This window comes from Apodemus sylvaticus, chromosome 4 (genome assembly GCF_947179515.1).
Source record: "Apodemus sylvaticus chromosome 4, mApoSyl1.1, whole genome shotgun sequence".
Classification (NCBI taxonomy): Eukaryota; Metazoa; Chordata; class Mammalia; order Rodentia; family Muridae; genus Apodemus; species Apodemus sylvaticus.
In genome coordinates, this window is record NC_067475.1 from 41,369,163 (window position 1) to 41,382,040 (window position 12,878).

The following is a 12,878-nucleotide window of genomic DNA, read 5'->3' on the forward strand; positions in this document are numbered from 1 at the left end:
GGTGAAACTCAGAGGGAGAACCTTTTTCTGGTCTGAGTGCAAATGAGTGAGTGTGTGTGCGCGTGCGCATGCGCGCGCGCAGAAAACATGCAGCATAGCTTCTCTGCCCCACGTTTACAACCTCAGGAGGCTCCCCGACCGAGACGGCTCCACTCAACCATCTTTAAAAACCATGCCTCCTCTCCAAGGCCTGACACTGAGGCTATGGTGTGCTTACAGACAGGAGCCCAGCATGGCTGCCCTCCGAGAGGCCCAACACGCTGACTGATACTTACACCCAACCAATGGACAGAAGCTGCTGGCTCCTGTAGATGACTTAGGGAAAGGCTGGAAGAAGCCGAGGAGGTGGACGGCCCCATAGGAAGCCCAGCAGCGTCAAGTAACCTGGATCCCTGAGATCTACCCGACACCGAGCCACCAAGCAGGTAGCATACCCCAGCTGGTCCGAGCCCCACCCCGAGCCCCCACATACACAGCAGAGGCCTGCCCGGTCTGGCTTCAGTGCAAGAAGACATGCCTAACCCTTGAGGCCCCAGGGAGTAGGGAGACATCCTCTTGGAGACAGGGGGGAGGAGGAATGGGATGAGGAACTGTGGGAGGGTGGACCAGGAGGGGGTAACAACTAGACTGTAAAAACAAACAAAACAAAACAGCCATGCCTCCTTGTTTATTGTCATATATCCCTGTTTGCCAGTTCAACTGCCCACCTTCTATTAAACTGCATATACCAAGCATACTGAGCGTCCAGGCTCCTGTGGTTTCTCCATCACAGAGCCTAGTACGCCCCATCCCAGCTGTTCTGTGTGTGTGTCTGTCCTTTCTTCATTCTCACATCAGACCCAAGCAAGCTGTGTACGGACCCGCCAGAGACCCTAAGTTGATAAGCCCTTGCTGCCCTGGACTCGCTTTGTACAGAGATCCACCTGGGTCTGCCTCCCAAGGGCTGGGATTAAAGGCATCACGCCGGCTCCTTTTCTTTTAATATGATAATATGAAAAATAATAAACGTGGGTGTTGGGGTCACATTCCTGCGTGCCACCATGCCTTGGGACAGGTTCGATGCACATGGGAGTTCAAACTTCTCACTCATCACAGCAAAGAAAGAAAACAGACTCAGTTTCTTCACAAAACAAAAACAAACCAACAAACACCGTGAACACAGCCTCCCCTTTCCAGCTAGGATCAGATTTTAGTTAGAGGCTCCAGGACATCCAACTCACACTGTATGTGACTGTCACACAGTTTGAATGTACCCAAGAGGAACAAAAGGTCTCCCAGAGGTGATGTGACAGACACACAGGCACAGAACCCAAAAGGAAATCCGACTTCCCCTCCCCTCCAGGTCAAGGGCCAGAAGACTGGGTGGAGGGAAAGAGTTCCCAGACTGCAAAGGGGCCCCGGCGGGACTCGGCAGAGCCATGCATCAGAATGCGGTGTATTCCACACACAGGCCAAGCCGCCTTCACTCCCTGTGGCCTCTGTGCCAGTCCAGAAGCTCCAGGGCAGGCCAAGGCCAAAGTGACACCCATCCCACAGAAGAACACTGCTGGCTAGCGCAGTCCGCATCACCTCTATGTTTTAGGGTCCTCTGCTTTCTTCCCACCTCACTACCCCTCAGCCCCTCTGTCTGAAGCCTCTCTCTCACTCGCCCTTTGATGAGCACAGGCTCCCATGATAACTGAAACAAGCAAACCATTGAGCGACCCTGACGCCGGCCTCAAGCACTGAACTGTGTCTCTTTCCTGTCCAGCCAGCCCTCTCTGTGCTCCTCCTGCCTGCAGGAGAAAACGCTCCATCTCGCCCAGGCTCTCAGAAGGTTAGCAGTAAGGCTCGGCAGCCCTAGCTAGGCCTGTCTCCAGGCCTTGTCCTGCACGGGAGCAGCCTTCCTGGACCTTTCCCGCTCTCCTGCTCTGTAGCTTGTCCAAGGACCCTGGCCCGGGAGCTTCTCACCCGGGCCCGCCCTCTCCAGGCTCAGCACCTTTCTTCTTTACCCCTAACTAAACTGCTGGGGTGTTTGCACTCGGGCCAAACTTCCTTCCTCTGCTGCAAACAGGAGATCCGCACTTAGTGGCACTCATATCCCAGTGCAGCTGAGACTCGACATCCATGGACACGGCAGGACCTCCTACACGTCCACCTTCTCCTACACTCTGCTGGCCATTCCCATCAAGACACTGGAAGAGTCTTCACATTCAGCAGCCGCCCCTCTGTATCCACGGGGATAAAAAAATCCAGGGCATTCCTTCCCCACCACAAAGATCAAAATACCCCACACCCTGGCCCACTGCATAAAATGGTGTTTTAAACAGTACTTGCAAGTAATCTATCACATCCTTCGAAGACTTTTTAAACGTGTAGTACTGGTGATGGCACACGGGGCTTCCTGCCTAACTGGGGCACTCTACCAACACATTAAATAAACCTCCAGCCCCCTCCTATATATTTAAAATCATCTCTAGATCACTTACATTGCCTAATAGAAGTCTGAATCCTTTATAAATGGTTGCTATCCTCTACTGTTTAGACAACAGGCAGCAAAGTGTGTGTGCATGTCAATACAGACACAAACATTTGGGGGTGGTACTTACCATCTGAGGTTGTCGGACGTCACAGATGTGACACTCAGAGCCACAGACGGCTGGCTGCACATCTCTACAATTAATTAGCTGACACCATTTGATGGCCATTTAATATGGGACCATTCTGATGCCACCTAAGTATTCCTTTGAGAAGTGAGAAATTATTACTTGCTGGGCGGTGGTGGTACACGCCTGTAATCCCAGCACTTGGGAGGCAGAGGCAGGTGGATTTCTGAGTTTGAGGCTAGCCTGGTCTATAGAGTGAGTTCCAGGACAGGGCACACAGAAAAACCCTGTCTCGAAGAAAAAAAAAAAGAAGAAGAAAGAAATTATTACTTATCAAATAATTTCTAGTGGAAGTGTCCTCACCCCTGCCCACTGTTGGGTCCCCAGGCCCAGAAGGATGAATAGTCAGAGATTACAGATGCTGGTGACTCACTGTACGACAATGAAGAATTAAAGCATGTGCCGTGAACTCCAGCAAGGAACTCACATAGTCTTGGCTGGTTGGTTGTTCCTGCCTGGTTGTATTTATTTTGAGTTTTATCTAGGTGTGGATGTCCGAGAGTGGGTATATGTGTATGTGTGTGCACCTGTGTACACACAGCGACCAGGGGAAAGGACAGCGGGTGTTCTCTCTGTCACTTGCCACCCATTCCATTGAGACAGGGTCTCTGCCTGAACCTTGCCTGCCTCAGAATGCCCCAGAGATGCTTCTGCCTCTGTCGTCCTCATCCTGGGGTTACAGTCAGGGACTGTTACGTGGGAACTAAGAAGATCCGGAACTCCAGATTTCAGGACTATACAGCAAGCACCCTTTACCAACGAGCTGTCTCTCCAGGCCCTGTTGTCTAGCTTTTTAGGACAGGGTCTCATGTAGCCCAGATCAGCCTTGAAACTTACTATGTAGCTGTAGATTGCCTGACCTTTCCCGGTTTCACAACATCAGATAGGAGTATAAACTGATTTTAAAAAAAAAAAGAAAAAGAAAACTGCTTAATATTTAACATACACACAAGCACTATGTGCCCAGATCTACAGGCTTTTTCCCCCAGCAGCGTCTTTAAATGAACTTTCCCTGTACAAAAGCAGGGAATGAGTCATGGAAGTCCACACAGCAAAGTTCAGCCTGAGCGACACTGGAAGTGTGGAGCTGGGGCAGCGAGCGCGGGGGATACAGGATTCTTTCACTACTCAGCTCCTACAGCTTGGCGCCATTCCTATTTCTCACAATTATTTCATTCACCGAATAAAGATGAAAGAGTTAGGGAGCTTCTCATCAGCAAGGAAGAAAGCGCAGAGGTCACATCCAAAGACTGGATGCCGAGCAGGAGTCTAGCCCCAGGTCTGCCGGGGAGTCTAAGGCCTTTCTGCTTCCCTTTCATAGCTAGTTCATCTCAGAGTTGCAAGAGAAGAGGGCAGAGTATGCCTGGACTCCCAAGCCACTGAGGAGAGCAGAGGAACGGGGGCTGCTTGGGCTCAGGAGTTAAAGAGATTAATCTGAGTAATATAGAAGACCCACTCACCACCCTGTCCCCAGTGTCACTGCATCACTCGGATACACCAGAGCCTGCTGCCAGCTAAGAGCTCTGCTTCCAACAGCCTGGGGAATCTGTAGTCTCAAGGGACAGTGCCAGCATGGTTCAAAAGTTCACACAAAGATATTTCGCAAAGATATCTCAGATGGAAAACTATTCTACTGGTTGCTCTGGAAAGTAGCCCCTCGTCACGGGTGTTTTGAATGGTAATAGAAAATCAATTACGGGAAAACGTCTAAAGAGTCTCTGGCCACTGAGAAAAAAAGAAGAGTAACGGGATCAAGCCAGGAAAGGAAGAAAAAACTAGAGATGACAAGCTAGCTGGCGAGATATCTATCTGGGTGCATTTGGCCCCTGGTGGGCAGCACAAGGGCTCGTTCCTAATACAGTGTCCAGGCTCTCTGCAGAAATAGAGGGAAAACCCACAGAAATGCCCAGGCCTACAACCTCACAACCTCCTGAGAGACAGAGATTTGCTGCTAATGACCATGGACTCCAACAAGCTTATGAGGCCCACGTCCAAACAATTTCTACACATGATGAAGGCATTCGTAAAGTAACCGCTGTTGCTTTTCCTTTGGGAGAATATACATATGTGTGGGAGACAGAGGACACCCCAGGGTGTCATTCCTCAAACACCACCTACCCTCCCCTGTCCCCTTAAGAGGGTCTCTCACAGCCCTGAGACTTGCTAAGTAGACCTGGCCAGTGAGCTAGCTCCAGAGGTATCTGCCTGGCTCTGCCTCCTCGGTGCTGGGATTACAAGCACATTCTAACATTTCCAGCTGTCCCTTTTTCCCATGGGCTTTGGGGATCAAACTCGGGTCCTCATGGCAATCACTAAATTATCTCCCCACACCCACTTTTTAAGTCAAGGTCTCACACGTGGCTCAAGCTATCCTCAAACTCACCACACAGCCAAGGATGGCTTTGAACTCTTGATCTTCCTGCCTACACCTCCCAAGTGCTACGATTCCGGGCTCGAGTGACCATGCTGGGTTTACACAGTGCTACGATTGAACCCGAGGCTTTGTGGATGCGAGGCAGGCAGCCTCCCAGCTGATCTGCGGCCTTTGGCTTGCCGTTGCTTCTTAAGTAGAATCATATGTCTGAATTAGCCAACAGTAAGAGAGTTACTGTTGGTCTTAACACATGGTCTTAATTATCTTTTTCTCTCAGATTTCCTCTCACATGAAGCAAGAGAGGGAGAGAAGTACAGCAGTGAGGCTCATCCCCCCCCTCCCCCCCCCACACACACACTGGCTGAGCTGGGTGTAAGGCGCAAGGAGGGCTGGGAAGCTGGGATTTAAAAAGACAGATCTGAGAGGAAGAGAAAAAGGGTCTCTTCTTGCTACATTCTTGCTCCCAGGCCTTTCCCCTGGTGATGCTCCACCCAAGAGGCACGCCCACTCCCTACAGCCCCCAGTTCCTGCTCAGAAGGAAGATACAGAGAAGCTCTGCCCTTCCCTCACAGGCAAAATTGGGCCAGAGGAGCAGAGGTCCTGGGCCCTCTGTGGGGAAGGCACAAGGAGGTCTGGAGAAAGATCCAGGGACCCAGCACATTCCTGACGGAAAAAAGGGAAACAGCAGGGCTTGGCCCCCTTCCTACCAGCAGCCTCAGGTACAGAGGAAAGCTCTGCTTTTGGAGACAGTGTCAACATCTACAAGCCAAAAACCAGCTCAGAAGCCAGAACCTCAGCAGCCAATCAAACGCTTGCCTAGTCAGCAAAATGGCCAACATCTGTACTGTGAGAGCTTCAGGCCGCCGGCATTTTTCTGAACACTTGACCAGAGTGATCCTGGTCAGAGATTTCTTGAACCAATGGTGTGTGTAATGCTCAGGGTTACACTGAAGTCACTTGCCCAAAGTCCAGGTCTAGTCTTAAAGAATGGGATTCAAACCCAGGCGCCCCTTCTTCCCCGACAGGTTCACTCACTGACAGGAACCAGAGATGAGGGAACCAGGAGGCTTTTCGGTGCTCAGAAACTCATTTATTAAATTTGCAAAACATATTTTACCATAAGTGTGAGTCCCCACAAGACCTGGATATACATACTCTCTCTTCCCAGAAATCTTACAAAAAAATTTGAGGATACAAGAAGACAGGCCTTAACAGTTAAGAGTCCATGCATGGCTGAGTTTAGAGCCAGAGAGAACCAACGCACACAGTATATGGCTAAAATCAAGGACGGACGGGGTGGGGTGGGGTGGGCCTGCCCCACAGTAAGGACAAGCCACAAACTCTCCCTGAAAAGGTAGTAAAGATGGATACAATGATAGGGAAACAAAACCAAAAACCATCCAATTGTGCTTTAAAAGAGAAATATATAGTCACAAATAATATTAACTATGAATACAGTGAATGGTCTGCAGAGAGAACACACCAGCAACACACCCACCACACACCCACACCCACACACCACACCCACCCACACCACACCCACCCACACACACACACTAGTACTGGAAGCTCTGGCATGTTTTCCCCTCTTCCGCCTATTTCTGAAATCTAAAACTACAGGTAGCAGCTGACAATATGACGTTCCCAGACTGTGAAAGGTCACAGGACAGTAAGCACGATAAGAAAGTGTTCCCGGGCTGCAGAGATGGCTCAGTGGTTAAGAGCATGGACAGCTCTTCCCGAGGTCCTGAGTTCAGTTCCCAGCAACCACGTGGTGGCTCACAACCATCTGTAATGGGATCTGATGCCCTCTTCTGGTGTGTCTGAAGACAGCTACACTGTACTCCTATAAATGAAATAAATCTTTATAAAAAATAAAGAAAGCCGGGCGTGGTGGCGAACGCCTGTAATCCCAGCACTTGCGAGACAGAGGCAGGCAGATTTCTGAGTTCGAGGCCTGCCTGGTCTACAGAGTGAGTTCCAGGACAGCCAGGACTCCACAGAGAAACCCTGTCTCGGGGAAAAAAAAAAAAACAACCAAAAGAAAGAAAAGTGCTCCAGAGTAGATGCCTCTCCTATCCTTGCGAAGAGCACCTTCTTTATGTCTGGTCAAGATGAGGGGATGGGGTAAGAAACACAAACTAGCAGACAAACCTCAACCACTAGTCCCCTCAGGTAGCAAGGACCCTGCCCTGGCAGGATAGTCAGACTGTCCCATCTCTGGGAAGCAGCACTGGAGGTGGCCTGTCTGAGAGACCCTCCGACATTTCCCTCTAACTGGGAGTTCGAGAAAGGGTTCCCCTAGGAGATAATCCCCAAATCAGCAACAAAGATAGAATTATTTAAGTGGTTACGTTTTCTGTATATACACAGATCAAATGCTTACAAAACAAGGATGGCCAGGATGAGGACACACTTTTTTACCAAGTCCCAGCCTTGAGAGGCAGAGGCAGGGGGATCATGGTGAGTTCCAGGCAACCCAGTCTACACAGCCAGTTCCAGGCCTACATAGTCAGACCCTGTCTCAACAAACTAACAAAACAAAAACATCTAAGCCCTTCAAAAACATCAGACCTGTACAACAGCAGGTCTCTTACAGGGGAGACTACTCAAAGGGGCCGATTTCCAGCTGATAGAGACAGCAAAATCTATTCCTGATACATTCATTAAATCGATAATATTTACTACAACTTTCAAGATATGTTTCCTTTAAAAAAAATTTTTTGTTTTGTTTGTTTGCTTCAAGATAGGGTTTCTCTACGTAGCTCTGTAACTAGCTCTGTACAACAGACCAGTCTCCAACTCAGTGATCCTCCTGTCTCTACCTTCAGAGTCCTGGGATCAAAGGCATGAGCCACCACCTCTCAGCTTTCATTTCTTAGAATGAGAATTTTATTTAGTTTCACAGCAACTCTAATATTATCCCTCAAAAACACCTAATACTGACCTTAAGATCCATCCCTGAATTAAGATCCAGATATTAATCTCTAATGGAAAGAAATAGCCAATAACAAAATTTTTTTATGGGAAATTCATCTTTAACTTCAGTACTTTAAGGGAATAAAAGCTAATCCCAGCTAGACATTTTTTACTGTGATTCCGATGTGCCAACTTAAGTGGTTTTTATTTATTATTATCATTCTTTTCCTTTTTTGATTTTTTTTTTGGGGGGGGGGACAGGGTCTCAACTACATAGCCATGGCTGTCCACAAACTCACAGAAATCCACCTGTTGCTGCCTCTCAGGTGCTGGGATTAAAGACATGACAATTTATACTAGAGTCACCTAGGAGACACTCTGATCCGGGCCACCCTGAAAAGCAGTTGTTTGTTCAAAAGGCATAGAACAGACAGCTGCAAGCAAGGATGTCATGGGTCCCAGGCCTCATTTTACTATGTGACAGTGAGCTTGCTTTTAAATGACTTGAAAGTTTAGTACTGAGCTTTTAGCTGTTTGGGAATCCTACTGGGTAATCACGAAGATTCTTCGAGTCGCTGGTTTGCTGAAACCAGGCTTTCCAGAGGGAACAGAAGGCTGAGAGGATGACACACATTCCGATCTCGCGTTCCTATCTCATTCTTTCTCAACCCTCAGCCTCCACCAAGAAGCACACAGAGGTAAAACCACTGGGGGCACCACACCCTTCCAACCCAGCTGGCTTCCTCCACTACCCTGGGAGCTGTAGGGTTGGAGACGTCCGCCCCAGGCCAGCTTTGCTGGCTCCAACATTTTGTTTAGACCCAACCTTCAGGAAATGTTGCCCTTCCTTAGAGAATCAGTTGGTTTTATTGTATTTTCGGTCCCACGGAGCCTGTTCAATTGGGACAGTATCTCTTATGAGAGAATCCACCCTCCCCGAGGAGTCCACTTCTACTTCCAGGGCCCCATTTGGTTTCAATGGAGTTCACTGGCACTGGCCCTTTTATTGTTATTTAAAGACAGGCCAGTTATGGTGCATGTGCGTGTGCACGGGAGCCTGTAATCCTGGCTCTCAACTGGGAGGTAGAGGCAAAAACACAAGTTAAAGATCATTCTTGTTAACTGAATTCAAGATCAGCCTGAACTCCATGACACTCGGTCTCAAAAACGCAAAGCAGAAACAGCGTGTTCACAAGGCAGACTGAGGAATCTATTGTTTTTTTAATCCAGGTTTCCATATTTTCCTACCACCCCTCCCCATTTTAAAGAAGTGTGAATGTTTCTGCTGTGTGCTGGCATCTCACCAGATAAATGCTATTTTCAAAGTCATTGCCCAGGGATTTTACCGACTGTAAGTATTTAAGAGCAAAGATTCCTTCAATCCATTAGTGGACTGCAATCCATTACTGAACTCAATGCTTTGCGATTCAGTGACTACTTAAGAGGGCAAACAGACAACTCAAGAAAGAAAAAGCCAATGAGCACCTCTGACTAAGTTGACACTCACAAGACAGTCACTGAACAATAGAAGCAGACAGTCCTCCACGACAAAGTATTTAAAGGATAATATTTCCTTCCATTTGGTTAATCGAGACTCTGACAGACAGCCCATGTCGTCGGAATCAGGAACCGGCCAAGGGGGACCTGGAATTTACATCTGCTGAACTCTTCACTCCACACTACCTCAAGACTTAAATGATATTTTAAAGAAACAAAATTAGGGCTGGAGAGTTGGCTCAGCAGTTAAGAGCACTGACTGCTCTTCCAAAGGTCCTGAGGTCAAATCCCAGCAACCACAAGGCGGCTCACAAACATTCATAACGAGATCTGACTCCCTCTTCTGGAGTGTCTGAAGACAGCTACAGTGTACTTACATATAATAAATAAATAAATAAGTCTTTAAAAAAAAAGAAAAAAGAAAGAAAAAAGAAACAAAATTAAGAGGACTGGAGCTACAGTCAAATGCTTAAGAATATGGGTGGCCCTTGCAAAGAACCTGCATTAGACCCCCCAGGACCGACCTGGTGGTTTAAATCAACTCTAGTTCTAGGGGATGCAAAGACCTCTTCTGGCCTTCATAGATAGGCACTGTATGTAGGCCCATGGTACAAAACATACAAAATGATAAAACAAAATTCTGATGTTTAATCAAGTCATAAATTATACATAAAAAAAGCAGGTGTGACTGTAAAGATGCGCTGTCAAATTCGTGTTTCCGTATGTCTGCTCCTTTCTGTCCAACAGTCTGACATCCTTGGCCAAAATCCAGCATCTCAGTCAAGCATGCAGATTTGGTTTCAGAGCCCAGAACAGATGATAAATATCATTACAGGAATAATTTTACAATGTCAAGTACTAACAGGTGGATGACAGAAATAGGGAGGGGATGGGCAGGGGCGACAGCAGGTCCTGAGGTTGAACAGATCTAAGTGCTTAACTAAGGCACTGCTTGTTGAAATTCTTAGAATACTCCAAGTTTCTTCAGAGACCTTGGGCCCGTCACACCCAGACCAGAAAAGGAGGCTGGAATCCCAGTGGTTCCCCACCTCACAGAGCACCTCTTCTGGAGAGATCAAAAGGATTTTTAAGAAAGGGTCCCAGGTGACAGGCCTACATTAACAAATGGGGATGTTTTGTTTTATTTTGTTCTTTTAAATGGGCTTGGCATTTAACCCCTACAGCCTTTACAACATTCCAAAGTTTCTTTAAAAAAAAAAAACAAAAAACCCTGAGGATTTACTGTTTCCAACTCTTACAGTAACAGTGATCCAGCCTGAGTCTCTGCATTTCCTGGAGTTGGCTCAATGAGAACTACAAGGGGAGAAAGCTATTACTCCGGTCAGCAAAAAAGAAAGCCAACTTGGATACGGAGAACCTGGAAAAGTCAAGTCACTTGTAGGGCTGCCAAAGTCACCAGTCCCTCATTTACAATGCAAAGGTCTTAAAGAGACTCAGAGGGCGCCAGAATCCCAAAGGGAATTGCAAATCTTGCGCCAGCGGCACCCATGCACACAAACCAACCAGTTCTCACACGCCAACGCCCTCGACTTCCTAAAGCTAGGGCTATAAACTTGGAGGGACCGCTATTTGCAAGTTTTCAGTTGATGAGTGCGGTCGTCCAAACAAACTTTTCTGCCTCTTTAGAAAAACTTTTATACATACAAATGTTAAAACCCACCCCCAAAGATTACAATTTTTGAACACTGAATAAGATTAGCCCCTTGCTTCACAGACTGTTTAGAATCTTCTAGATGAAATACAAAGGAGTGCGCTAGATACATCAGGAAAAAATAAACCACTCTCGCTTGGGTCTGACAACCGTGCACTTTATTGCTTCTATGTAATTCCCTTCACACCCCAGACACCCGCAATTCCAGGGGTGTTCGTAGCCCTGATGATGCCAAAGTATTCTACCGGAGGTGGGACAGCGTGGTGACAATCCTGACATGTTTCGGCTCCCGGGAGGTTAATGGGAATTAAACCACAGCAGCCCTCCTTTGTGGCGCTTTGGCCGGAACAGCAAAAGGGAGACAATGAGCGGTCTGTGCTCAGTTCCACGCCGATTGGCTGGTCACCCCCACTCCCCGAAACCCCTGATGTCATGGACTTGGAATGCAGGCAGGGAGGAAGGAAGGAGAGGATTTGGGGAGGGGGACGCCTCTCATCTCTTTCCCAGGCCAGAAGTCTGAAAGATAAACCCTGATGCATTCTTGAGATGAGTACACGGCAAAGCAACGTAGCCAGATTCCAATCACTCCAAAATTGCAACCCGCTACGGCAAATAAACCCGGAACAAAAGCGACCCTGCTGAGATATCGTGACAATTCAACGCGCTGCAAACTTCTCAGGATTGCATTTCTAAGTCTCCCATCTACAGCTGATCCGGCTCGCAGGCTGCGCGCTCAGGCTTTGTCTAGGTTTCCACACCACTGGCGGTTGCATCAAGGCACCACCGACGGACTCCCTTTCCGCCCGCGGGTCCCAGGGGTCGGCGGGACACTCTCCCATGGAGGAGGAGGAAAGGAACAATGAGGGGCCCGGTTTGGCCACGTAACCGCCCAACTTCGCTTGTGGGAGGAGGGGGCCAGGATGGGATGGGAGGAGACGCAGGGTCCCAAGGCAACCCCGGCCCAGGCGGATGGCGGGGGCGGCAACTCCCGGAGACCCAGCCGCGAGGCAGGGCCCCGCCTAAGGGACACAGGCCACTCAGGAGCGCCCCCTTCCCGGAGGGGCGCACCTTACAGCCTTCGAGCGGGCCCCGCGGCGCTGCAGGACTCCAGGCGTCCGGGAACCCACCGCCCGCCCGGGCCGCGGCGCGGGAACAAAGCCAGGACCAGCGCGTGCGATCCGGCTCCGCGAGCCGGGGAGAATCTCTCTCTCTCTCTCTCTCTCCCGCAGCCTCGACGTCTCTCCGCGGCGGCTCGCAGCCCTCCCACCGCCGCGGCAGACCCCCAGCCCGCCCGCGCGCGTACCTTGTTCTTGACCTCGGCAGAGAGCCCGTAGGAAGGGCCCTTGTTGAAGTGGGTCATGGCTGTTCGGACGACGGGAAGGGGCTGCGCTCAGACTCTGGGGATCAGTCACCCTCGGTGTCCCTGCTTTTAGCCCCAGCGGCGGCCGCGCGGGTGATGCACGAGCTCGCTCCCCTGCGCGGCGCCGGAGAAGCCGGAACGCGGCAGACGGGCGCGGGTGATGCTTCGGGATTCGTTCGCACTCGAGTCCCGCGGAGGCTCCGGATCGCTCTGGAGTGGGACCGGCTCCCCCGCTCGCTGTCCGCTCCGCGGCTCCGCACGCTCTACCCCCAGCCTGGTCCCCCCGGGCCTCCAGGGATTGGCCGGCGAGTCCGACCAATGGAGCGCCGCCTCCTCCCCTCGCCTGCTCCAGGGCTTCCCGGCCAATGGCAGCGCGTCGGGCGCGGCGCTCCCTCCCGCGGGTCCCAGCCC

At 49.8% G+C, this 12,878-nt stretch overlaps 1 protein-coding gene across 1 annotated transcript in view; it reads right to left on the reverse strand.

The window, feature by feature from the left end:
- The window catches only part of Cnn3 (calponin 3), a 31,284-nt gene extending 18,565 nt beyond the window's left edge, over nucleotides 1–12,719 (reverse strand). The window contains exon 1 of the mRNA XM_052179331.1: nucleotides 12,411–12,719. Within this exon, the coding sequence (XP_052035291.1) occupies nucleotides 12,411–12,467 (57 nt within the window). The 5' untranslated portion in view covers nucleotides 12,468–12,719. The remainder of the gene's footprint in view (nucleotides 1–12,410) is intronic.
- Nucleotides 12,720–12,878: the final 159 nt, after the last annotated feature.